The 27469-nt window shown below is 52.3% G+C and overlaps 1 protein-coding gene across 1 annotated transcript; it reads right to left on the minus strand.

Moving 5' to 3' along the window:
* Positions 1-2714: 2714 nt before the first annotated feature.
* On the minus strand, positions 2715-23905 carry CTSH (cathepsin H). Its single transcript, XM_050800002.1, has 12 exons — positions 23708-23905; positions 19682-19713; positions 17832-17937; positions 16519-16589; positions 15825-15929; positions 13281-13367; positions 12361-12416; positions 10345-10426; positions 8688-8756; positions 6272-6378; positions 3950-4075; positions 2715-3155 (listed from the first exon to the last, which is right to left on the minus strand). The coding sequence occupies exons 1-12, from the start codon at positions 23796-23798 to the stop codon at positions 3080-3082; spliced, it is 1008 nt and encodes a 335-aa protein (XP_050655959.1). The 5' UTR covers positions 23799-23905; the 3' UTR covers positions 2715-3079.
* Positions 23906-27469: the final 3564 nt, after the last annotated feature.

Below are 27469 nucleotides of genomic sequence, written 5' to 3' on the forward strand. Positions count from 1 at the left end.
GGCGTGGTGGCTCAAGCCTGTAATCCTAGCACTTTGGGAGGCCGAGACGGGCAGATCACGAGGTCAGGAGATGGAGACCATCCTGGCGAACACGGTGAAACCCCGTCTCTACTAAAAAATACAAAAAAACTAGCCGGGCGAGGTGGCGGGCGCCGGTAGTCCCAGCTACTCGGGAGGCCGAGGCAGGAGAGGCAGGAGAATGGCGTAAACCCGGGAGGCGGAGCTTGCAGTGAGCTGAGATCCGGCCACTGCACTCCAGCCTGGGCGACAGAGCAAGACTCCGTCTCAAAAAAAAAAAAAAAAAAAAAAAAATTAAAAAACTTTTAAAAATCGTGAAGAAAATATGATTATATCAATTTATAGACAATGAAATGGAGGCTCAGAGAGGGTAACTAACACCCCCCCACTGCCTAGGTCACACAGAAAATTCAAGGGAGAACTGAGATTGGAATCCAGGTGTGTCTGCTTCCAAAAAGTTGTGTTCCATTAACATTCTTTCCACTGGATATTCTGGCAGGAGCTGGGCTTCCTGTCATGGACGCTATGGTTTTGGGAGGAGATGCTTAGTTCACTCACACTAATAATGACCATGGCAGGCACATGCCCTGATCTTCTACAATTAATGTGTCTTGAAATTTTGAAGTCTTGAGTACACAGGCTTCTGCTTTGTTTTCTTCTTCTTTTCCTTCTCCTTCTTCTTCTTCCTTCTTCCTCCTTCTCCTTCCTCCTTCCTCCTTCCTCCTCCTCCTCCTCCTCCTTCTTTCTTCTTCTTCTTCTTTCTTCTCCTCCTCCTTCTTCTCCTTCTTCTCCTTCTTCTTCTCTTTTTTTTTCTTTGAGACAGTATTGCTCTTTACTCAGGATGAAGTGCAGTGACACAATCATGCCTCACTGGAGCCTTGACCTCCTGGGCTCAAGTGATCGTCCCACCTCTCAGCCTTCCTGAGTAGCTGGGACTACAGGCTCTTCCACCATGCCTGGCTAATTTTTTGTTTGTTTGGTATTTTTTTTGTAGAGATGGAGTTTCACCATGTTGCCCAGGCTGGTCTTCAACTCCTGGCCTCAACAAATTCTCCTGTCTTGGCCTCCAAAAGTGCTGTGATTACAGGCCTGAGCCAGGCGTGTGCCTGACTCATAGAATTATATAACGTGTAGTCTTTTGTGTCTGACTTCTTTCACTTGGCCTGGGGGTTCCAACGTTCATCCATGGTGTAGCCTGTGTCAGCACCGCTTCTTATGCTGGACATTTCTTTGTATAGATGTATCATATTTTATCTGTCAGTTGACAGACGTCTGGGTTGTTTCCACATTTTGGCCATTATGTATAATGTTGTTAGGAATATTCATGTACAAGTTTCTGTGTGTACATGTTTTCACTTCTCTTAGAAGTGGAATTGCTGGGTCATATAGTAATGCTTTTTTTTTTTTTTCATTTTGAGACAGAGTCTCGCTCTGTCACCCAGGCTGGAGTGCAGTGGCACAATCTTGGCTCACTGCAGCCTCCACCTCCTGGGTTCAAGCAATTCTCCTGCCTCAGCCTCTGGAGCAGCTGGGATTACGGGTGCACACCACCACGCCTGGCTAATTTTTGTATTTTTAGTAGAGATGGTGTATAATTCTTTTTCTATGTTGCTGGATTTGGTCTGCTAGTATTTTATTGAGGATTTTGGCATCTGTATTGATAAGGAACATTGCTCTGTAGTTTTCTTTTCTTGTGATGTCTTTGTTTTTAACCTTTGGACTTTAACTGTTTTTCGTTTTTTAAAAACTCTGCTATCTTTCCCCTAAGTGTGGGAGCACCTTAGTGTCAAAGACATAGTCCACGGGCCTGAGATTCCTAGAGGTCCGCATGGGGCCTGTCATGGAGTAGGGGCAGGGGTGATGACTGAGACCAATTAGGCAGCACCTGCTCTTTACCAGGCTCTGTAGCATCCTCAGGGTTCAAGTGCATTTGAAATTTGTTTATCCCAGTTGGAAGTAGCCATGTCTGCCGATCTCTTTAACTCCAAACAGTACCAAGGCACAGGCCATTCTGCTTATTTCACAACAGTCCTGCCAACACTGGATGCTATAAACATCCTTGTGTGCTCCCCGGTGCCTGGTACAGGAGAGGACTGCATACACTGGACACTCTGTAGGTGTTTGATAAATGGCTGAAAAGGAGGGAATTGGCCCCTGCAGCCCCCCCCCTGCTCCTTTCCCCCCTACTTTTTTTTTTAGATGGAATCTTGCTCTCTTGCCAGGCTGGAGTGTAGTGGCGCGATCTTGGCTCACTGCAACCTCCGCCTCCCGGGTTCAAGCGATTTTCCTGCCTCAGCCTCCCAAATAGCTGGGACTACAGGCGTGCGCCACCATGCTAAGGTAATTTTTTGTATTTTTAGTATATACAGGGTTTCACCATGTTGGCCAGGATGGTCTCTATCTCTTGACCTTGTGATCCACCCACCTTGGCCTCCCAAAGTGCTAGGATTACAGGCATGAGCCACTGCGCCTGGCTGCCCCTTTTATTTTTTATTTTATTCTTTTGAGACAGAGCCTCGCTGTCACCTAGGCAGGAGTTCTGTGGCGCCATCTCAGCTCACTGCAACCTCCCAATCCCGGGTTCAAACAATTCTCCTGCCTCGGTCTCTTGAGTAGCTGGGACTACAGGCACACACCACCACACCTGGCTAATTTTTGTATTTTCAGTAGAGATGGGCAACTGATGACCAGCATGCTCCATCCAGGGAGGTGCTCACTCAATGTTTATTGAACAACGAATACAGAAAAGAGAGTCCCTGGAGCTCTATGTGTGGAAAGTAGCCCTTCTGGACAGAAAGAATGTTCGTGGTCCATGTGGTTTGAGTCTGTTAAGAAGGACACTAAGGCACATGGCTGGTGATCTTTGCGTCACAGACGTAGGTGAGCTCGTGGTGGAACTCCTCCTTCTCTGTAGGTTTCTAGGCTGGGCACAGAGGTGAGGGCAGAACGCTGGGGGTCCCAGTGGATCTCCCCACAACTTCCTCTAGGGCAGGATTTCCACCCAGGCCCAGGCTGCTCGTTTCTCTCCTTCTCCGCCAGTCTGCACTGCGGCAGCCATGGCTCACACCAGAGGGATGGGGTAGGAGGCGCAGGCAGCCAGGCCACACATGTTCTTTCCGCGCTCGATGAGGAAGTACCTGAGCAAAGAGAGGAGCTGAGGCCCAGCCGGCGGTCTCCTGACCACAGGCCTTTCTAGAATGTTTTGCTGCTCACCAAGAGCTGACTTTAGGGATGAGACCCTCTGAATTTATTCATAAAACAGTAGCATTCAGCTTATTTGATCACCAGCAAATCACTGACCTGACTTTATAAAGAATTCATTCTTCCTTCTCCTTGGCTGCCAAATGAACATTCCATATCCCACTTCTCCCGAAAATTTACCGAGGGCCCCCTCGTAGCCCTGTCCAGGCCCTCACACAGCTATTTAACCAACAGGGCCCTGAGGGAACAAACACGAAAGCTCTCCTTTTCAGACGAAGACATAGAGTCTGGGAGGAGGACAGAACAAAGGCACAGCAGCATGTACACCCAGGCCGCCCCATGCCAGCCTTTTCTCCCCAAAGGAGGGGCTGTCAGTGATCAGGGGTACATTTGTTGCCTTGATTTCTCAGAGACGGACCCTCCCAGACACTGATTTCGTGCCAGCAGAGTTCCGAGTTCTGAGCTGTTTTCCTAGCAGTCCTTCTGAGCCAGCTGGCCTCCTGCTCTCCCTGCAGCATCCTGAAGACCTGGGGCCCTGTGAGGGCTGCAAATGGGGGCTTGGAGATGTGGAGGCTACGTTCTCATGCTCCCTTTCCCCCTGGCCTGGGCTAGGGCTTGGCTGCCCAGCTCATTTGCGGAAGCCGTAACTCTGAGGTGGAAGCGATGCCCCCAGGGCCTCCAGGCCTGAGCAACAGCCCCCTCCCAGCAGTGGGACCTGGGAGCTGCTTACCCATTCATTCCCCACTGGGGACCCCAAGAGTTTTTCACGATCCAATAAGGGATCCCATTTTCTTCTCCATACCCAACAGCCAGTACTGCATGGTTTACTTTATCTGGAGTTTTATGGCAGGAAGTACTGGAAAACAAAATTTAAAAAGAGGTGATCATATGGGAAGGATAAAAGCAGTGACAGTCCCATCCAACAATGCCTCTTTGAGTGCTTTAGACCAATGTTCCCCACAGGGGACCAGGGAGGCATGTAAGGTGGTGATTTAATCACATTTAGTCACCGCGAGAGAACTCCTTTCAGTTCTTTTTATTTTTGAGATGGAGTCTCACTCTGTTGCCCAGGCTGGAGTGCCATGGTGCTATCTCTGCTCACTGCAACCTCTACCTCCAGGGTTCAAACAATTCTCCTGCCTCGGACTCCTGAGTAGCTGGGATTACAGGCGTGCGCCACCACACCTGGCTAATTTTTGTACTTTGGGTAGAGATGGGGTTTCATCATGTTGGCTAGGTTGGTCTCGAGCTCCTGACCTTGGGTGATCCACCTGCCAAGGCCTCCCAAAGTGCTGGGATTACAGGTGTGAGCCACCACACCCGGCCCTTTCAGTTCTTTTGGTTCTTCTGCTCCTGTCGGGAGACTCTCCATATGGTGCTGGCCCATGTCTCACCCCTGACACTTTCTACTCCCTCTTTCCTAGCAAGGAGAGAGCCGCCTTCCCGCTGCACCTTCTCCAGGCAACAGCGTCTGGCAGAATTTAACACGGCTTTGCCTCATTGCCACTGCATTTATTAAATATTATTTTACACCTATGGCAAAAATACAACTTCTTCTGTTTACAAAAGTGAACTAGCTTCCATAAGGAAATTCCAAGAAATTCAAGAGAACAAACTGCAGTGGTCAGGTGTGAATTCAGCTGATGTGCAAGTGGGCCATGGGCTCGCGCCAGGCCTAGGGCCAGGTGCCGGGATCCAGGCAGCATGCATAACTGTCCCTTGGAAGCCCTGTTTGGCAGGGAGCAGGTTGGCAAAGAAGCTGCTTCTCTACAGAGGCCTGAGGGCTGTGACAGTGGGAGGGTGACAGAGCCCACAGGAGGGGGATCCAACCCACCGGGGCGGGGGTGGGCAGGGTGGGTCAGGGAAGGCTCCCTGAGGAGGCGGGGAATGCCCATGGAACTATGAACCCTTCTGTGTGGCTGGGGTGGGGGCTGCAGGGTGGAACAGAGGAGACAGGGGTTTGATGGCAGATGAGTGTAGAAAAAGAGGGAGGACCAGATCATGAGGGTCCCCCCGAGGGTAGGACCCTGGGAAAGCAGGGACACTGGTGTATTCAAAGGTTGGTGTGTCAAGAGGAGTGTTTCAGAAGGCAGAGAGCTCCCAGTGGAGGCTGGAACAGTGTGTGGGGGGTTAGGGGGTCCAAGGACAATGAGGGCCGGGGCAGAGCCTCAGGGAGAGAGAGGAGAGCACAGACGTGAGTGACGTTAAAGGGCAGCAACTGATGAAGGGAGGGAAACGAGGCTGCAAACCAGGCAGGCGAAGAGGTGCTGGTGAGAGAAACCCCGTAGTAAAGAGGCTAAAGCTTGGTTTTTCTGAAGAAGCCTGGGTGACTCCTCCAGTGCAGGATCCTGGTGTGTGAGGGCAGCTACTCTCTCCTCCCTATTTTATGTCTTTGAATTTTTAAACATGGGTTTTCTTTATCTGAGACAGAGCTTCGCTCTGTCACCAAGGTTGGAGTGCAGTGGCACAATCTTGGCTCAGTGCTACCTCCACCTGCCGGGTTCAAGCAATTCTTGTGTTTCAGCCTCCCGAGTAGCTGGGATTACAGGCGCGCACCACCATGCCTGGCTCTTTTTTCATTTTTGTATTTTTAGTAGAGACGGGGTTTCGCCATGTTGGCCAGGCTGGTCTCTAACTCCTGGCCTCAAGTGATCCGCCCACCTTGGCCTCCCAAAGTGCTGGGAGTACAGGCGTGAGCCACCACGCCTGGCCTGAACATGGGTTTTTCAAACTGGAGGCAGCTCTTCTGTTAAGGAACACAGAGCTCTCACATTTTGGCCCTAGCTCTCACTAGCCAGGTGGCCTGTGTCTGCTGTATCCTTTCTGACCTTGTCTCCTTTGCTGTGAGAAGAGGCCATGGCTCCTAGCCCTTGGGGCTGTGTGAGGATTACCTGAGGGATGTGTAAAACGCCCAGCACCTGGCAGGTGTCATGAAGGGTCTGACACAGAGGAAGGAGTCTGGGCTGTGAGCCCAAGTCCTATGAGTGGGGTGTGAGGAGGCCCACCAAGGCCCTCCCCACTGTCCCTCCTGGTTCCTGGGACCCCGACTCACCTGGAGTAGATGCCCGTTTTATACATCATGAAGTCCTGAGTCACCTCGAAGGCAAAGCTCACAGGGTTGTAGAGGGCCACAGCCTCTACCATCGCTTCCTCATCATACTGTAGAAACAGGACCGAGACAGACACACACGGCCTGTCACCTCCCTACTCCTTTCACAGTACAGCCTTTTGCCTCAAGCTAGGGGCTAGAGGCCCAGAGCAGCATCATGGCCAGAACTAGCTCCCCTGTGGCCTCTCTCCCTTCCCATCTCTGGCTGAGTCTGTCTGGCCATCTCTCATTCCTCTCCCCAACTCTGCTCCTAGGAAACCCTGCACCCTCTGGGATAGGGACCTCGGGGGACAGCGTGGACCCACTCATTCAGTCATTCACACCCATTCCCTGAGGTCCTCTCCTGGGCCAGCAGCTCTCAGGGCTGCCGAGATGGGTATGATGTCCCACTACCCCAGGACGCCCTACACCCATAAACCCAGTCCACAAAGATTTGCTGCTAGAACACAGGGATTATAAACCATGGACGGGTAGGTCCCAGATGGCGGTGGAAACAAGAGATGACCCAGCTGAGGGCTGTGTGCCTTCTGAGTAGAACCTGTCCCCTCCAAGGGGGAAGGCAGGTGGGGGAAGTCAGGGTGGCTTCCTGGAGGCTGCAGCTTTGGAACAGAGCTGCAGAGACCAGGTGACAGCAGCAGGTAGAACCTCATGTGGAACTTTAAAAAAACCCCAAGTCCAGGCTGTGCCCCAGACCAACTACAGCAGTATCTGCAGGGTGGGGCCCAGGCATCAGCACTTTTTGGAGCTTCTGGGTTGGGGGTGGCTGGGTTCAAGTGCACTAACGAAGAGACCTCTGGGAGTTGAAATGGGGGTGAAAGTTACCTGCGCTGACGCCAGGGCCCTGCTGAAGGGAAGCAAGTGCAGGAGGGACGGGGCGCCCAGCCTCCCTCCGTCCTGCCTCCCTGGAGGGGTGGACAGAGACCCAGTGGTGAAAAGCAAACAGCTGCCTGGCGAGGGAGTGCCTTCCTTCCTAGTATGTGGACGAGGCCCTGTGAGCTTGACAAGTCGGGGCATATCTGAGACATGGAGGGCACAGAGGCCGGCCCAGCACAGGGGTGATGACTTCTGTGGGTGGCACCATTTCCACCCCATGGGCCTGCCCAAGAGGGCTGAATGCCAGTTCTGGCCTGGTCGTCAGGGCCCTGCAGGTGTCACCAATGAGGCTCTTCTGGGGACCACGCAAAGGATACCTTTGAGGCCCCAATTCACCTGTCTGTGGGATATCACGGCCCAGAGCAGCCAGCTTGAGTGACAGCAGCAACATTCTGAAGAGGGTGATATCCTGAGTACAGGGTGTGGACTGTACGCTGTCAAGGCAATGAGCCCTGGTTCTGGAATGACATGTTCTTAGTTCAAATCCAGCATCCATTTCCTAGCTCTGTGGCCTTGGGCACGTTACTTAACCACTTGGAGCTCGTTTCCTCATCTGTCACATGAGGTAATAAGGATACTCATCTCCTAGGGCCAGTTCGGGTCTAGAGGGGATGGTGTGTGTGGAGGGTTGGTACATCGCCTAGAAGTACTCCATCAAGTTAAGGATGTTACTGCTGAGAGCTTGGCATATGCTTCAACTAAATGGCAGCTGCTGTCATTACACAGACATCACGTTTATGAACTGTACATATATTTGTGGGCATACACACAACCTGAGGGATATTCCTCCACTCCTCACACACACCCTCCCACACTTGTACGCATGCACACTGGAGTCATGAGGGCATTCACTCACGTTCCAGTTCTCTCTGGGAGAAGCAGGGTAAGACCACACTTCCCTATTCACTTGAGGTCAACTGTGACTGGGCGACTTGCTTTGGCTTTAGAGCTAGGGCATTATTTACCACCCTCTTTCCCTCTAGTCCTGGCATGAGGCCAATGACACCGAGCACACACCACCCTCCCTAAGCTGTGCATGGGCGCAGGGGTGCCACACACCCTTTGACTGTTGTCAGCCATGCAGATTGGGCACAGTTGTTATTACAACAGAACCTGGCTCATCCTGAGTGACACACAGTCACCCTCCTCAGTCTCACACACGCTGTGTCAAGCACATGCCCATACCCGCTTCTGTGGGATGTGGACAATTGCTTGCATTTTACAGGCAAGAAAAGAGAACCACAAGAATGAAGGCATGGGTGGATCTGGAGTTCAGAACCAAAGAGCCTGCCTGCCAGTTCGCACTTTCCCTCCCATCTCCCACCTCGCCACTGTCACAGCAACTGAGACCCAATGATAATCTGAACTCATCAAAGGGATGTGCTGCCAGAAAGGCTGCCCTGCTGGGCCCGTTGGCTATCGGACAGCGTGAGAGAGGTCTCCTCATCAGGACACATTCGCCATCCCAGGGGGGATCGGCACTCACGATTGTGATGTTGGCTACATCCTTGACAAAGCCGATGGCCTTTCCAGGCCGGAACTTGCAATCACCATCCTGTTGAGGATGCAAAGGGCATGAAATACAGGTTAGGGACCTGAAGTCTCAGCCTCCCCGTGCAGTTCAATAACATTTACTAAACAAAACAAGATGTGCCAGGGCCTGGCATCCTTGTCTTCAAGGAGCTTAGGGTCTGGTAGCAGATGGTCCTGTCCTGGCTTTGGCAGAGGTGGGCACACATGGTGTGTGGTGGGAGCCTGGGGAGGGGCCTGACCCGGCCTGAGGAAACTCGCTGAGAAGTGGAGGCCGAGTCAGAGCCTGTGTGGCAGGGGAGTGGGGACAGTCTCAGCCCCAAGAGGCAGGTGCAGGGGTAAAGTCACAAGGAGGGAAGCACAGCCCTTTCAAGGCAGGAGAAGGCAGCAGGACAACCAACAGGACTGGAGGGAGGGCAGGACCTGGCATTTAGGAACCAGCATGCGGCTGGGCGTGGGCGTGAGGTTAAGAAGGGAGAGTCGGCCAGTTGCAGTGGCTCACGCCTGTAATCGCAGCACTTTGGGAGGCTGAGGCGGGTAGATCACGAGGCCAGGAGTTCAATACCAGTCTGGCCAAGATGGTGAAACCCTGTCTCTACTAAAAATACAAAAAACTAGCTGGGCATGGGGGCGGGTGCCTGTAATCCCAGCTACTCAGGAGGCTGAGGCAGATAATTGCTTGAACTCGGGAGGCGGAGGTTGCAGTGAGCGGAGATTGCGCCATTGCACTCCAGCCTGGGCAACAAAGCAAGACTCCATCTCAAAAAAAAAAAAAAAAAAATGAAGGGAGAGTAAAAGAGACAGGGACAGGGAGACTGAGCTGGAGTCTGGGCTTTCTCCTGAAGGCCTCATGGAGCCTCTGCAGCTTTCTGATTCAGGCAGGTGTGGGGTCTGAGCTGGGTCTGAGAGGCCTGGGGGAGGCCACCCTCAGGGGTCTGGATGGAAGCCCCAGTCTGAGCGGTGAGCGACACAGATGGGCAAAGGGAGTTCTGTGAGGTCTGTGGTGGTCAGCAGGCTGGCGGCAGGGCAGGGTAGGGAGGGGAACCGGCCTGACAGGACTATGGACACCCAGGAAATTCTGAGGGAGGCCAGTGCCGCTCGTCACCGCGAGGGGAAATACAGGAAGAGCAACAGGTCTCGGGGAAAGACAAGTCACTTGGCTGTGGCCAGGCTGGGCGGAGGTGATGGTGGGGAGAACCAGCAGCCTTGAGAGCATGGGGCTGGGGGTGGGCCCCCAAAGGGTCCTTGGCACAAGAGGCCGACTGCATGGACAGAGGCTAGAGGCGAGAGGATGGCGCTCGTGGCAGGAGGGAAAGGAGCCCGGAAGATGGGGCAGGTGGGGGGAAGGAGGGGTCCTGAGAAGGCTGGCTCAGGAAGGAGAGATATGGTACTGCAGAGCGGGTATGGGGTGAGAATAAGAGGCCCCTAGACTAGTGAGAGCAGTGGGCTCAGGTGGGTGGAGGAGGGGAAGGAAGAATTTGGAGAGCACAGACGATTGTGAGAATTCCAGTGGGAGGGAGGTGGGGGGAGAAGGGATGTCTTCCAAGGCTGGGGAGGGGTGAAACTAGGCGTGCTGTACACCAAGGAGACAGAGCGGAGGCTGCTGGAGTTACCTTGCCCTGGTAGGGGTAGGTGTCTTCACCCATGATCCCCTTGTTGTACAGGATGTACTCGAAAGCCTGGCTGGGGAGACCCCTGCAAGAAGTACACACAGGTGAGCCCACCTGGGGCCGTCCTGATAGAGGCGGGACCCTCGGGGGCTGGCGCAGCAAGATGTCTGGCCTGGCAGGCTGGGGACTTGGTTGGGCGTGTCCCAGTGGCAGAGGAGGTCTCTGAGAGGCCTTGAGATAAGACTCAGCAAACTCAGGTGAGGCCACCGACCAGTCCAAACATGCCTCAGTGGGACAAAGACCCCTCAGGGCCAGCCGCCCTGTCAGGAGCGCACAGCCCCACACCACGGTCAACAGCATCAGCTCAGAGCAGTCATCAGCACGGCCGTGCCCCTGAGCAGGTGCTTCCCAGGCACGACTCCCTGACCCCTCGTGTCGACCCTGTGTGGTAGATGCTGTAATTTGCTGAGGCAAAGAGGCTGAATAACCTGGCCAGGGCCACCCAGCTAAAGCTGGGAAGTGGTTCAAAAGTGGGTGTTTTTCTACATCACATGGCCTCCCAGAATAAACAAAAACTCAGCAGCTGCCCAGCAATCCCCATCCCTTCTCTGTTTCTCTCCATAGCATTCCGCACCACCTGACCTAGTCTAGCCTTGACCGTGGTCTGTCTGAGCCTGTCAGAATGCCCGCTCCTCCAGTTCTGCTGAGTGCTGTATCCCCAGGGCCTACACACAGTGGGTGCTCTGTGATATTTGTTGTATGAATGAGAAAAGGAAGTATCATCCCGAACCAAAGCAAACAGACTCCTTTGAAAAACAGGCTGGATGTGGTGGCTCACGCCTGTAATTCAGTACTTTGGGAGGCCAAGGCAGGCAGATCACCTGAAGTAAGGGGTACAAGACCAGCCTGGCCAACATGGTGAAACCCTGTCTCTACTAAAAATACAAAAATTAGCTAGGTGTGGTGGTACACACCTGTAATGCCGTGGACCACCGCCAGGAGGCTGAGGCAAGAGAATCGCTTGAACACAGGCAGCAGAGGTTGCAGCGAGCCGAGACTGCGTCACTGCACTCCAGCCTGGGCGACAAGAGCGAGACTCTGTCTCAAAAAAATAATAATAACAAATAAAAAATGAAATAAAAATAAAAACAGTGGGACCCCAGAGTACCCAAATGTCAGACTCTTGTTATGGGTCAGACTTCTAAGCTGTGGAACGGAAACAGACCAGAAGTGAGGGGACACTGAGCAGGATGGTGGATCTGAGAGCAGGCTGTGACTTCACCCCTGGGTCCCCAGGACTCAGCCGCAGCACGGCTCCCTGCAGGAGGAAGAGCCAGCTCAGAGGGGCTGGGGCCTGGGAGAGGGATGTGCCGCAGGGAGGTGGAGGGGAGCTGAGGCAGGGCACCCCAAGGGCCTGGCTTTATGCATACCATGTGCCAGGTGAGCAAAGACCACTGAAATGTCTCAGAGCACTGCATGAAGGGAGGGCTACAGTCACTGTAGAAATGTCAGCAAATTCCTGGCAACCTGCTTTAGAGTGGGCCAGGAAAGCAGGTCCAGGCAAGGTACAGCCCTTACGCACGGCCACCTCACCCTCACAGGGTGCAACGAGCTTGGGAGGCTGGGACTTTAGCAAGTTCATCTAAAGGCCAACCCTGTATCTGTGTGTGGATCTCGGGTTTGGAGGATGATGTGTAATGGTGTGTTGCTCACTCTATTAAATTCTTTTAGCCACATTCCCAGAGGCCTTGGTGGCGGGTGGGGTCAACTATGCTATGGAGAGCCAGGTGATACAGTGGAGACAGGACAGAGGCCTGGGCTCGGATTCCAGCTCTGCCCTGTCCTGGCTATGAGACATGGCCATGTGAGGTGACCGCCCTTGTATGACAGAGACCATTTAGCCATCACCCAGGGCAGTGGTGGGATTATATCTGTGGCACAGCCAGCACACACTGGATCCTGTTGAAGCGGTCAGTGGGAAATGAGGAGGTTTTGGGCCCCTCCTGGTCAGGGACATACCCTTGGCAGCCGTGATTGTTGAAGTCCTGGGCGCAGTCCACCAGCTGCTGTTCAGCCTGGAAGAAGGACACAACCCAGTAAGCTGCGAGCTGAGAAGCCATCAAAGGTTTGGCACGAGACTCTGAGCCTCCCTGGCTGAGCCACATCTGGGGCCCCATCAGTGCTGTGTCCAGGTGATCAAATTATAAACTCCCCAAGGACAGGAACAGTTGCTGTATGTCCTGCAGTGCCAGCTCAGCAGCTGGCATATGTCAGGAGGGACTCAGTAAGCAGGGGCAGCCAGGGAAGGTGAGAGGGGGCGAGGGCTGCTGGGTCCAAGCCCTTGCCCTGTAGGTGTGCCCATACGATGCAGAGCTTGGGGACCCACAGCGGTGTATAGGATGGGGGAAACAGGCCTAGCCAGAAACCCAACCCCATCTGTCTTCAACCTAGGGCCCTCATGGCCTCACCAGGCCTGCTGTGCACACTCCCTCCTTCCCACACAGAGGCAGGGGCTAGGACAGTTCCTGCAGGGGCATCATCCCTCTCTTGTGGGCGAGGGGATGGATGCATAGGTCCCAGCTCTTCCCTCATGAAGACAACTGAGGCTGCTGGGAAGGGCGTAGCTCCTAGCTGGCTACCCACTAGGCAGGCTCCGCCTTTCTGAACCCCTCCGCGGGGAAGGCTCCAGGCTGTCAAGCTAAGGACCACCCAGATCCACCTGGGAATGAGCCCTTGGGCCAGTTCCTTAATAAACTCAGATCCTTCCCAGGAAAAGCATCAGTTAAGATTCTCATGCTAGATGTCCACAAGGCTGGGGCATCTGGGTCCACCTGAAACAGCACCCTTAGCCAGTGCTCCAGGGAGACCAAAGGCTCAGGCCTGGCCCACATCAGGCTGGGGTGTCTTCTGCAGGGGGTGGCCTGTGGCTGATTTCTTACCAAGGACAGCATCTTCCCGGTTGCGATGGCAATCGCAGACTCCAGGGCCCCTGTGGTGGAGAAAGTCCAGCAACTGCCGCAGGCACCCTGGAAAGGCCAGGGGAGGGCAGAGGACATCAGCGATGGGGACACCGTGAGACAGCCCTGCCTTCTGCCTTCCTCTGCTGACCCTGCCAGAGCTCCCGAGTCCTCAAGTGCCTTGACAGTTTACAACGCCCTATTCCAGATCCATTCATTCTGAGCCTCACAAGTCCTGAGAGGCTTGCAAAGGAGCAGGAGCAGCAGGTGGCCTCTGACCAGCACGTGTGGACTCCCAATCCCCACCTCTTGGTGGCCAATCTCCACCATCCTGCCAGGGCCTGGAGTCCCCCACCCCATTCTACAGTCTTCTGGCTCTCTTCCTTCTCGATCTTCAGCTGGCTCCTCTTTTCGCCACTGGTTCCCCGCAGAAGGATGCCCCAAAGTTCTGTTTTTAGAACCTTCTCTCACCTTTCCACCTCCAGTCTCATTCTGCCCACAGTCCTGTTAAACTAACAGCTCCCCAAACCCTAGCCCAATGCTGACCTCTACTCAGGCTCAGACATCCAACTAACTGCCAGCCAACCCCACCCAGACACCCCTGACACCCCAGACTCTGGGGGACCCGCCCCATCCACCCATCTCCCCACCTTCTGACAGTTCATTGCCGCTGCCTGGCCCCCTTATTCACAACACCTCCAGAATAACATGAGTGTTAGGTGTGGGGGGCTGCAGCCTGCCTGCCTGGTTCACATCCCAGCTCTGCCACACACCAGGTGGGTGACCTGGGCAAGTCACTTCCCCTCTCGAAGCCTTGGCTTCATTGCTTGTAAAGTGGGAATGGCGAGGGTTCCTGCTTGCAGGGCACTAGCAGGGTTAGGTCAGATCCTGCTGGTCAGGCAGTCGCCCCCATGGGCACAATGCTGGTGGCTGCCGTAAGGATTTCTCTCGGGCTCATCCCTGTTTCTTTGCCTCACTGGTTCAGTCTTTTGTCTTCGGCTTCTGAAATGTCTCTAAGTCCCCTTCCTGCCTTCCATGTCATCATCCCAGGTTCACACTGGCCTCCCCCAATCTCTTCCCTTTACATATCTCTCTCAGCTGGGGGAGGGAGGGACGGCCTGGTGAGAGAGTCCCTGAGACGGTCAATGAGGCAGGCGTGGCCACTTCGGGGGAGACTATGCTCACTGCTGAAGGAGGCGGAGCTGGGCTGAGCCTTGGGTGCTAGACTTGGGGCAGGGGCCTGGTTTTGAGTCCCCTCTGTCACTTACTTACCTTGGACCTCAGGCAAACCACCCTCCCTCTCAGGCTCCCCCCCGTAAAGCGAGAAACTCTCAAAGGGGGTGCTGAGCTGATGGACGCTGGGGCTGCTGTCCATCTCTATCCCCACACAGCGGCCACAGTAAGAGACAGCACACATCTATGACAGGAAGCACCTCATTCTGCTCCCTTAGCCCAGCTGGCTGCGTTCTGCCTGATAGCCCGGGATCCGTTAACAGGAGGACTTGGAAAATTCTTGGTGGGCCTCCCTTTCCTACCTGTCCAAGTGGTGAGCAGGTTTAGGTTTCCACACTTACTACGTGTTGCCCTGAATTGTCATGTGGTTCTCAGAGGGTCTAAAAAGGTCACAGGGGCAAAGGTAGGCTTCTACTCCACTCCCTGCAGCAAGGAGAGGTTTGCTTTGGCTCCTGGGTGCTAGTTAAACATCCAACACTTGGCAGGCTCCATGAACACTGAGAGCCCGGGAGGATTTAAAGCTGTGCTGCATGGCTTTTTGGAAAGTGAAAAAACATTTCTCATGGAGAATTTTGATGGAAAGCCAGGAGTTTCCAGGAAGGAAACCTTCACTTCATATTTCCTAGAGACCAGTGGTCAGCGTCCTTCTGAAGAAGGTCACAGCAGGTTCACTGCTAGGGGAGGGGCCACAGCAGGCCAGGAGAACAGCGGGGGCAGGGTCCAGACTCTCTGGGACAGGGCCTGTGTTGAGACCCCCCCACTGCTCCCCCATGGAGGAAGGCGGGGCCTCTCACCTTGCCAAGCCCTCTGTGCCCCACAACGAGGGCCACGGAGGCCAGCCCCTGCCATGAGAAGCTTGCTGATGCATGACACACGGACTAACCAGAGGGATGCGGCCAGCCAGGGCAGGGGCTGGACCCTGGTGGCTCGGAGAGGAAGGAGCGGGGAAGAGGAGATGCATGGGGTTCTGGTGTCCAGATGGGCACAGGGGACATAGTGTTTTAGATGGCTCTGTAGGAGAGACCTGGCACCAATGGGAAAATGTGGGACGTGGCGAAGGAAGGCAGTGAACTTTAGCCCAATAAAGAGGAACTTTGGCATCCTCCAGAGCAGCCTAGAGAAGTGCTGACCTCCCTGGCCCCTCAAAGGAAGAGGGCTGGAGAAATGCTGAGAGGAAACAGAGGCAGGGATGAGTTTAAGGTGGTTTTGTGGACCTTTCGAGTTGTTCTTCCTAGTGTATTGTCTGGCAGTGTGGCTGTTTTGCAGGGAGAGGATGGAGATTGCCAAGCATACCTGATTTTTCACAGGTGAGACAAAATTTCCTTTTTTCCGCCAGTCCATGGAAGGTGGGTAGGGACCAGTACCTCGAAGGTAGTTACTTTTGGTGGCTGAGCAATTCTGGAACAACCAAACACATTATTTTCAGGAAAATAAACAAAACCAAAAACCTTTCTGACAAGAAGAAGAAGAAATGTATAAACATGGAAGCACCAAGAGAGAATGAGAAAGACTGCAGCTGTCAGAACCTTCCCTCTCCTGTCTACTGGTCCCAGATGCTAAATGACATGTCCCCTTGAGAGTCCAGAGCGTTAGGATAGTGTAGACAGATGTAGCAAATAAAAATACAGCTCACCTAGTTAAATTTGAATTTCAGGTAAACAACAAATAACTTTGTAGTGTAAGTATATCCTGTGCAATATTTAGAATATACTTATGCTAAAGAATTACTTGTTGTTGATCTGAAATTCATTTTTAACTGAGCATCTATATTTTAGTCTGGGAGCCCGAAATTAAGGGTCCACATTGCTAAGGCCATGGGCCTGGACTGCTGAGAGCTGACTACTCTGGTTCCCCCAAAGAATCTGGGGACACCCTCAGCTGCATCTGGGGATGGGACTGAATCTGCCTAGAAGCAGAGCAGGCTCCAAATTTATTCCAAAGGTTTCACTAAAAGGATTCAGATTTGGTCGCAATGAATTGTACCTACCTGAGGCTCTGACCAAAGATACTTGTGCTTTATTTCAGCAAAGCTCATGTCTGAAAATTGGTTCAGTGCCACTACAAAGAGGAAGGAAAAAACCAAAATAAAACAGGTGGCTAGTGAATCATTAATGAAGAGACAAGAAAAAATGATAAAACCTCCTGTTTACCTGTATCCTGTTTAGAACCACTGCAACTCATCTCCTTTAAGTTTCTGTATTTAATATAATTCAGTATACTAAGGTCAGCCCTTACAGTGCTGCCAAAATACCTGGGGAGCTTTTTCGATGGTATAGATATCCGGGCCACACTCCAGAGATGCTAATGCAGTTGGTCTGGGGTGGAGCCTGCGCACTTACGTTTTTAGATACTCCCCTCATGAATCTGATAGATGGCTAGGTAAAGAGCCACTCCACTGGTGCCAGCGGCCTTCCCACCTGCTGCCTCATTTGGTCTCTACACAGCCCCAGGAGGGATGCGTGATCATTTCCACTTTTTCTTTTTTCTTTTTTTTTGAGACGGAGTCTCGCTCTGTTGCCCAGGCTGGAGGCAGTGGCGCAATCTCGGCTCACTACAAGCTCCGCCTCCCAGGTTCAAGCGATTCTCCTGCCTCAGCTTCCCTAGTCGCTGGGACTACAGGCGCCTGCCACCATGCCTGGCTAATTTTTGTATTTTTAGTAGAGATGGGGTTTCGCCATGTTGGCCAGGCTGGTCTCGAATTCCTGACCTCGTCTTCAGGGATTACAGGCGTGGGCCACCACACCTGGCCTCATTTCCTCTTTACTGCCCATGTTAGCATCCCTGAAGGTCACAGGCTAGGACTGGGCAGAAATGAGTTTCAAGCCCAAGTTTCCTTCCAGTTCATGCTTGATGCCTTTATTACCAATTTAGTCAACTACCAATATTTCTCAGAGTCCTTAGCAAATATGCCGGACGTGTGTGTGAGTTTCTAGTGAAATTAATCCGGAGTGAAGGCAGATGTTCCCAGGGGCTGCTCTGAGCCCATGAGCAACCCCTACCCCCCACAACAATCCAAAGACAGAGCTTGGCTTCTAGGCTGGACCCTCAGATGGCAGGAATGGGGCAGGGGCTTCTACAGTCTCTTGTAAACTTCACAACCACCCAGAGGGGTACCAGCTTTGTCCCAAATTTACGATCCCACATGACACAGAGAGTAACAGCAGAGCCACAATCTGAGGTCAGCCAAACACAACTTCAGAGCCCGGGCTCCTGCTCCCTCCACCCACCAGCACCCAGTGGGCCCTTTCATGGGCTGGTTCACTAACTGACTTCTTTCCAGGAAGGAAGGTGTCCACATACTTTTAAATGTGTGGTTCCCATTGTTGTGGGCATTTATCTTCCTCCAGTTGCTGGCAAACGTCTGCATCCTGTGGTGGTACTCCTCCGTGCTGTATGTCTTATGGTGCTAAAACAAAACACGCCAGCAGCAAGTCATGAAAACAGGATACAGCTCCCCAGAGGGAGACGTTTTTGTTTTCATAAGAGGAAAGACGAAGGTTTTCTTTCTGCTGTCATTCACAGGCCAAATCTGTGTTTATGGGCGGGGCACTGCCCTTAGTCTCTGCTGAGAAATTTGGGAAGTTACAAAACAACCCCATCTTCAGGGTCCTGTGGCCAGAATGAAAACCATGCAGCTGCTTGAAAGTCAGCTTGCGGTCCAAGAGGCACTGGTGGACAGACCCGCCACATACGGGGCACTCCTGGACGCCGCTGCTGGTGCTGGGTCAAGTTTATGGCAAAAATCACCATTTTTCAAAAGCACAAGCACTGGTGTTCCTCAACTGATTTTGCAACCAGTACACAGTGTGCTTTGGTTTTCTAAAAACAAATGTGTAGAATTTTTTATTGATATAAAGCTGATGTACTTTTTTTGATACATGTAATATTTCGATATAGTCATATCATCTGTAATAATCAAATCAAGGTAACTGGGATATCCATTACTTTAAACATTTCTTTATGCTGGGAACATTCAACTTATTCTCTTATAGCTATTTGGAAATACACAATAAATTATTGCTTACTACAGTCCAATCTACTTATTTGCTAAACACTTGGTTTCATTTCTTCTATCTAATTATTTTTGGGCCAGGTGTGGTGGCTCACACCTGTAATCCCAGCACTTTGGGAGGCTGAGGCGGGTGGATCACCTGAGGTCGGGAGTTCAAGACCAACCTGGCCAACATGGTGAAACCCCATCTCTACTAAAAATACAAAAATTAGTTGGGCGTGGTGGCAGGCACCTGTAATCGCAGCTACTCAGGAAGTTGAGGCATGAGAATCGCTTGAACCCAGGAGGTGGAGGTTGCAGTGAGCCGAGAGTGCATCACTGCACTCCAGCCTGGGTGACAAAGTGAGACTCTGTCTCAAAAAAAAAAAAATTTCTTTGTATTCATGAATCAATTTATCTTCATCCCTGCTTCCCTACCCTTCCTAGCCTCTGGTAGTCACCATTCTACTGTCTTTCCTCATGAGATCCACCTTTTTATCTCTCACATATGAGTGAGAACATGCAATATTTGCCTTTCCATGCCTGGCTTATTTCACTCAACATACTGGCCTCTAGTTCCATCCATGTTGCTGCAGATGACAGAATCTCATATTTTTACGGCTGAATAATATCCCATTGTGTATATATACCATGTTTGCTTTCCCCGTTGATAGGCACTTAGGTTGATTCCGTATCTTGGCTATTGTGACTAGTTCTGCAATAAACATGAGGGTGCAGTTATCTCCCCATTATACTATTTTCCTTTCTTTTGGATATATACTCAGTAGTAGGCTTGCTGGGTCATATGGTAGTTTTGTTTTGAGTTTTTGGTGGAACTCCCATACTGGTTTTTGTTTTTTTTTTTTTTATAATGGTTGTACTAATTTACATTCTCCACAATATGCTTTGAATACAAAATACAGAAACGAATCCCAGGGCTTGGAAGGTTGTCAGCCAAGTTCATCACTTGGGACCACTATTTGGAAGGAATTTACTTAACTGCATCTTTCCCAGTGTTTGGCCAATTCGACGTCTGGAAAGACCCCATTAGGCAAAGTTGGAAATTCCCTCTTTCATTGTCTCAAATCTGGGACAGTTTGGTTTGATAACAGGAAACTGTGAAATGAAAAACTTCAGAAAGAAGAAGTTGGGCACTGACCTTAGACATCCATGACTTGAAGTGAAACTTCTCTGTAAAAAGAAAAAAAAAAATTAGGTCTGGGCACATCACAGTACTGTTGAGTCTATAGTAAAGTAGGGCACTTTAGAACTGATTTGCATTTTAGAAAACTGGGCTAAATTTAAAACATCAAAAATGGTGTGATATAATGCAGAATGCAAAAAGAAACTCTGCCTCTTCCTGGTTTTGTACCCCAAATTAACGTGACAAAGTATGTACTGTTAATCAATGGCGTTAAAAGTCCAGAGAGTCGCTATGCCTACTGGGTGGGGGCACAGAAAGCGCTTCTGGGGTGCTGCTCATGTCCTGTTTCTTCATCTGAGCACCAATTACCTGAGTGTGTATAGATGGCGAAAATGTGTGGAAATGCATACTTAATGAATTGTGCCCCTTTCTGTATGATGTTATATGTCAGTAAGAAGTTAATTTAAAAATCTATCTACTCCAGCTGGGTGTGGTGGCTCATGCCTGGAATCCCAACACTTTGGGAGGCCAAGGTGGGTGGATCGCTTGAGTTCAGGAGTTCAAGACCAGCTTGGCCAACCAACATGGTGAAACTCCGTCTCCACAAAAATACAAACATTAGCTGGGTATAGTGGTGTGTGCCTGTAATCCCAGCTACTCAGGAGGCTGAGGCAGGGGAATCGCTTGAACCTGGGAGGCGGAGCTTGCAGTGAGCTGTGATCATGCCGTTGCACTCCAGCCTGGGTGACAGAGCAAGACTCCACCTCAAAAAAAAAAAAAAAAAATTCTGGATTGAGTAATCATAATTATTATTAGTGTCCCAAATGATTAAAACATTTCAAATGTATTATGCATTATGAAAAGTAATTGTTAAACATCAAAAGTAAAATTGTATCAGAAATGCATCTCTTAATGAAATAAACAGGACTCTACTACCCATCCCCCACAATGGATTTATATTTTCATGAGTGAATATTGTTTGATTGAGAAAAGGTTCAGCATTAATTCTGGTCTTATTTTTGTTTCTTATAGGTCAAAGGACTGGGAAACCCTGCTCAGATAAGCAGCTGGGAATGCAGGCAGTTTTTAAGAGCAATGCCATTTAAATCTTTCCACTCCTTTCTGTGCATCCAATCCCATGGTACTCCTATCACTCAACTAACTTTCTTTCTTTCTTTTTCTTTCTTTCTCTTTCTCTCTCTTTCTTTCCTTCCTTCCTTCCTTCCCTTTCTTTTTCTTCTTTTCCTTTCTTTCCTTCCTTCCTTTTCTTTTCTTTTCCCCTCCCTCCCTCCCTCCGTTCCTCCCTTCCTCCCTTCCTCACTCCCTTCCTCCCTTCCTCGCTTCCTTCCTTCTTTCCTTTTCTTTTTTTTTTTGAGACAGAGTCTGGCTCTGTTGCCCAGGCTGGAGGGCAGTGGCATGATATCCGCTCACTGCAACCTCCACCTCCCCAGTTCAAGCAATTCTCCTATCTCAGCCTCCCAAGTAGCTGGGATTACAGGTGCCCACCACCACACCCAGCTAATTTTTATATTGTTAGTAGAGATTGGGTTTCACCATGTTAGCCAATCTGGTCTGAAACTTCTGACCTCAGGTGATCCACCCACCTTGGCCTCCCAAAGTGTTGGGATTACAGGCATCAGTCCCCACGCCTGGCCTCACTCAACATTATCTTTAAGACCCCATCAGTTGATATCCCCATGAGGTCCTCTCCTCTTCAATTCAGTTTCCTTGAGGAATGGAGAATGCCAGATATGAAGGATTTATTACCGTTTTGTCTTTTTGTTTGCCGTCCCTGTTGTTTTTATACCCATGGGTTCAGGTTCAGATTGAATGAGAGGAAAGAGGCACCCCCTTGCCTTCAGGGGCTCTCTCCCAGTTTTAGCAAAGAGGACATTTGGAAATAAAAGGTCTGTAAATGGATTTCCAGAACACTCTGCCGGCATCACTTGGAATATCTTTGTATTCCCCCAAGGATTCATACCTCCAGTGTGAAGATCACTACCACACAGCATTCAGATCTCTGTTTTTGGGTCTCGAACCTGTTCCAGAGACCAATCTATGGCCATTTTCCCTGGGGGAAAATGCATATTTCCCCAACATGGGTCCCTTTAGAGTTTCAGGGGATTCCAAATCTTGATTAAGTGCCCTGCTGCAGCTGAGGGCTTTAGAGGAAGACTGACCTCAACTCAGGACAAAAGTTGGAGGCAGGGTTTGAGTTTAGGACAATTGACTACCAGTTTGCCTCTGGGGAGATTATTCTGGGGCCAGAATAATCTGCTGGTGAACCGTACTCTACCCTCAAATAGATCCATTCCAATCTAGTCAGGACTTTTAAAAGTGCCATAATGTGTGCTGCCTTGCCTGGATTTAGAGCAGGTTTCAGGAAACTACAGTATTCCCCTGTTTGTTTGTTTGTTTGTTTGTTTAGATAGAGTCTTACTCTGTCACCCAGGCTGGAGTAATCGCCACCTCTCGGTTTCAAGTGAGTCTCCTGCCCCAGCCTCCTGAGTAGCTGGGATTACAGGCGCCTGGTTACCACACCCAGCTAATTTTCGTATTTTCAGTAGAGACAGGGTTTCACCATATTGGCCAGGCTGGTCTCGAACTCCGGACCTAAAGTGATCCGACTGCCCTGGTCTCCCAAAGTGCTGAGATTACAGGTGTGAGCCACCACGCCCGGTCCTTGGCCCCTGTTTTTGTACAGCTCCTGAGCTACAAACAGTTTCTTACACTTTTGAATGGTTAGAAGAAATATAATATTTTATAGCATCTGAAAATCATTTGAAACTGAAATTTCAGTGGCCATAAAAATCATTTATTAGAACCCAGTCACACTCACCCACTTACATACAATCTATGGTTGCTATCACACTACCAGGGCAGAGTTAGAGTTGCTACAGAGACCACCATAAAGCCTAAGTTATTTACCATCTGGTCTTTTACAGAAAAAGTTTGCCAAGCCCTGCTCTGGAATTCAGACAGTCTCTCAGTGCCAGCCTCCTCCAAGCAGCCCTGGCTTGGGGCAGCTGCGTTTTCCTTAGGCGGGAACTGACCTGGAGCTGGCCACCCACTGAGGTCTGCAAGACTGGGTTTTTTTTTTTTAATAAATAGGTGGGAAGGAATGAGGCAACCCTCCGGCCCAGATTCAGCCTCGGTGATCTTTGTCCCATCCCCTGAGCCTCTAGCTGGGGGAAAGCCCGGTCCCGTTCCTCCAGAGCTCAGAGCACCCCCCTCCCTAGGTTCCTGGCTCGTCGGGTTGTTTCTTGGCTACTTTTCTCTGTGAAGGGGGCAGGTGGTCTTTAAGTTCAGAGCCTGTGGGCTGAGGCTGGGACCGGGGGCAGTAGGAAAGGAGAGAGGCAGTAGGGAAGAGCAGGGTCCTTGCCTTCAGCCAGGGCGGTGCCTGAGCCCGGGCAGTAGACAGGGTGCAAGGGCAGCACGAAGCTGGACCAGTCACAGCCTGGCCAACAAGAGGAGTCCTGGGGCTCCACCTGACACCATGGGCCCTGGGGTGCGGTTAAAAGCGCTGCTGGTCTGAGTGCTTTCCCTGCTGCCGTTGCACACTCTCAAACAGCCCGTCCAACCTACTCTACAGATAGGACTCCCAGGACACTATGGGGATCCCTTGTGTGCCAAGTCCCGGGGGAAGCTGCTACAGAAGGCTGGAAAGTCCTTGCTCGCCTCTGGCAGGGACAGATCAAAGTCCTCTGTGCGACATTCTGTGTCCCCAGTTGGGGAAGGCGGAAGGAGCTGCGGGATCCTTTGGTATTCTAGGCTGGAGAGCCGCCTGGCTAAGCGGGACCCTGGACACTCAGCCCATCTGCTCCTCTGGTCCCACAAGCCGCCTACCCTCCGAGACGCCCCCCCCGCCCCCACCTATAATGCAGTTCACCCCTCCCCGTGCCAGCACGCAGAGTCCCTGGCCTCTCACCGGGGAAAGCTCTGCCCCGTTCCTCCGGAGCCCAGTGCGTCCCCGGCCAAGTTCTCCCGGCGTCCACTGTAGGACCTGCCAGCACCCTCTCGGGCAGCGCCCCCTCTGCGTACCTAAGGAGTTCACGGACAGTTCCGCGGCGCCGCACACGGGGGCTCCCAGGAGCCAGGCTCCGGCGCAGAGCAGCGGCAGCGTGACCCACATCGCGGCGGTGGCGGCTGGGCTCTGGCGCTCAGGGTCCACGGAGGTGGCAGCCCAGAACTGCGACTGCGAGTGCGGCGGGGCTGCACAACCGCGCGGGGCGGGGCGAGCGCGGGGCGGGGCGAGCGCGGGGCGGGGCGAGCGCGGGGCGGGGCGAGCGCGGGGCGGGGCGAGCGCGGGGCGGGGCGAGCGCGGGGCGGGGCGAGCGCGGGGCGGGGCGAGCGCGGGGCGGGGCGAGCGCGACTCCCCGGGGCCAGGCTTGCGGGAGTGGGCGGCGCCGGCTAACCCTCCAGCTGTAGTTCACTTATCACCCGGCCGCGTATCTCCCTTATCTCCTCTGGGAGGAAGGGCTTGTCTGGCTATCAGGCCTGGCTGAGTCCTTGATCTGCCTGGACTGGCTGGCACAGAGCGGGGAGGTCTCAGCCTGGCCTCTCCCTCTCCCAGCGTGTCGCCATCCCCACGTCCCCCATCTCCCTGCATGTCCCCACCTCGCACCCCCCCATCTCCCTGCTTATCCCCAACTCGCACCCCCCATGTCCCTGCCTGTCCCCACCTTTCCCCACCTAACACCCTCCATGTCCCTTCCTGTCTTCACCTTGAACCCTCCATCTCCCTGCCTGTCCCCACCTCGCACCCCCATGTGTCCCTGCCTGTCCCCACCTTGCACCCCCATCTCCCTGCCTGTGCCCACCTCCCACCCCCTATGTCCCTGCCTGTCCCCACCTCGCACCTCCCACGTCCCTGCCTGTCCCCACCTCGCACCACCCCATCTCCCTGCCTGACCCCACCTCACACCCTCCATGTCCCTGCCTGACCCCACCTCGCACCCCCATCTTCCTGCCTGTCCCCACCTCGCACCCCCTATATCCCTGCCTGTCCCCACCTCGCACCCCCACCCAATCTCTCTGCATTTCCCCACCTCACACCACTATGTCCCTTCCTGTCCCAGCCTTGCACCTCCCATCTTCGTGCCTGGCCCACCTCGCACCCCCTCATGTCCCTGTGTGTCTCCACCTCGGACTTTCCCCCACACTCCCCACGTCTCCCTGCCCTGGTTAACCACATTCCCCTGGCTTCCCTTTTGCTTGGAGTGGACTTACAATTGGAGAAGCTAGACACCCTCCTTGTGAATTGCTTTGCCCCTCAATAAACATTTTAGTCTTTCTGCTGAGAAAGTTACATTAAGAACTGTAGGGCCATTCTCTGAAGCTTGCAAAGCTGAAGAAGATGGTATGTAAGGGTGTGGGTGTGAGACAGACAGAAGAACGTGCATTCCAGGCTGAGAAGGCTGGTGCTGTCACTGCTTTGGGTGAGGAGAGGGTGATTTAGAACTGCCTGTGCCGTAGCCTCGAGTGCCCAGTGGCACCCTGTTCTTCACTTACATCATCACCTTGCAAAGTGGCATGTTGTTGAGCCCCCATTTTACAGAAGAGGAAACTGAGGCCCCAAGAGTAGATTGTAACTTTCTCAGTCCGCATGCAGAGAGTGTCTGAACCCAGCCTTGACCTACTGCAGTGTTCTCCGCTCTGGGCTTGCTCTTTCTCTGTCTCTTCATTTTTAAATTTTTATTTATTTATTTTGAGACAGGGCCTGGCTTTCTTGCCACCCAGGTTGGAGTGCAGTGGCATCATCACAGCTCACTGCAGCCTTGGCCTCCCAGGCTCAGGAGATCCTCCCACTTCAGCCTTTTGAGTAGCTAGGACCACAGGCTCACGCCCAGCTAATTTTTTTGTATTTTTAGTAGAGATGGGGTCTCAAACTCCTGGGCTCAAGTGATCCTCCTGCCTCAGCTCTGAGTGTGCTGGGATTAGAGGTGTGAGCCTCTGTGCCTTGCCCTCTCTTTTTAAAAATGTGTCTTTCCAACCTGTGAGTGGAACCAGATCTGAGCTCTCTCACGGCCTCCCTCCTACTGGTGTTTTATCCCCTGATGTTCTAGCCAGACTCTGCCTCTCAGGCACCTGGGGAAGCAGATTCCTGGACTTCTTTCCTGGGATTTGACCTACTGGGTCTCGGTAGGGCCCAGAAATCTGCATTTAAAGAGCCTCCCCCACGCTCTGTCTCCTCTCCTGCGGCCGGTGTGGCACGTGGATGTGGAATCTCCATGGGACCAGGGGTCAGCTCCAGCAGGCACTTTTTTTCAGATAAAGCAGATCTTCATTAGGTTGTGACTCCATCCCTGTCTGGATGCCCCTATGGGTGAGACCAACCTCTCCGTGCTTTGAGGCAAATGTCTCAGAAAAGACCCTGCTGGATTACTCTTTGGAATGTGAGTCGCTGGCCTTGGGATAAAGGTGTCCTCCCTAGGCAGATGTCCTGCCCTTCAAGTGTGCCTGGAATGCTTCACCCCTCTGCCCATCCCAGCCACTTGGAGAATGTCAGAATTAAAAGCTCTGCATACTAGACCTCAGACCCCAGAGCTGCCCACTGCGCTAGGTCCCTGGTGACCCTCCTTTGTGGATCGTTCCAGCAGGACAGGGCCCCTGGGTGCTGAGATGTGGAGGGCACTGACCTGGTTAATTGGAAACCGATGTTTGGTTCTAGCCATACTACAGATTCACTGTGTGACCTAAGCAAGTGGTTCCCCCACTCCCCCTGGGCCTCAGTTTCCTCATCTGTAAAATGGAGCAAGTGTCCCTGCTCTCCAGGGTAGTTAGATACAGTCATGCAGTTTAAATATAGTTATAGGTAAAATGCCTGGCCCTGAGCATGGCACCAGAATAGTGACTCCCTGCCATGCATGGGCTTTTCTGATGCTCTGTCGTGTGCTTTTTGTCCTTTGCTACCTGCACACACTTTCATAGTGAGTTTGTCTGACGCTCTGTCTCCAACTGGCTGTCACCTCTGTGAGGGCTTCTCTGTGGTTCCAGTTCTCTGCACCTCTACAGAAATGAGGCTGAGGACTGGAGCTTCTGGCACCGTCTTGGCTGGACAGGGCTGGTAGGCAGAACTCGAAAGCTTCCTGTTCCCTGGTTATTCACTCAAGCACAATCTAGTGACTGCCATGGAGGACTTTGCAGATAGAATTAACATTTGAATCAGCTGACTTTAAATAGGATTATCCTGGGTTATCCGAGGGGCCCTATGGAATCACATGGGCCTTTAGAAGCAGAAGAGCATAGGAGAAGAGTCAGAGAGATGGGACAGAAGGAGAGGTCGGAGAAGTTAGAGGAGGGATGAGGCAGGTGGGGTCAGAGAGCTCTGAATCATGAGAAGGACTCTATCTGCCACTGCTGGCTTTGAAGGGGGCCAAAAACCACGGTACACAGGCAACCTCTAGAAGCTGGAAATAACCCTAGTGACAGCCAGCAAGGAAACCGGGACCTCAGCCCTTCACCAGCATGGAGCTGCGCTGCCAGCACTCTGAATGAGCTTGGAAGCAGATTCTCCCCGAGACCCTCCAGGGAGCCAACCAAGTTCACATGGACTTCTGACTTAAAGAACTTCCATAGAATACATTTGTGCTGTTGTAAGCCTCTAAGTTTGTGGTAATTAGCATACAACAATAGGAGGAAACCAATATACCAGATGAAACGCCCAAGCTGGCAGGTGCCTCCTTGGTCTGAAGGTCTGGTGCATATGGAGGCTGGGAGGCCAAGGGCAGAGAGCAGGCCTATCCATGGTCAGAGTCATGACCTCTTGTGGGGATGTGTTGGACCCTGCTCCAAGTGCTTCAC

The sequence above is a fragment of the Macaca thibetana genome, chromosome 7 (assembly GCF_024542745.1).
Source record: "Macaca thibetana thibetana isolate TM-01 chromosome 7, ASM2454274v1, whole genome shotgun sequence".
Taxonomy (NCBI): domain Eukaryota; kingdom Metazoa; phylum Chordata; class Mammalia; order Primates; family Cercopithecidae; genus Macaca; species Macaca thibetana.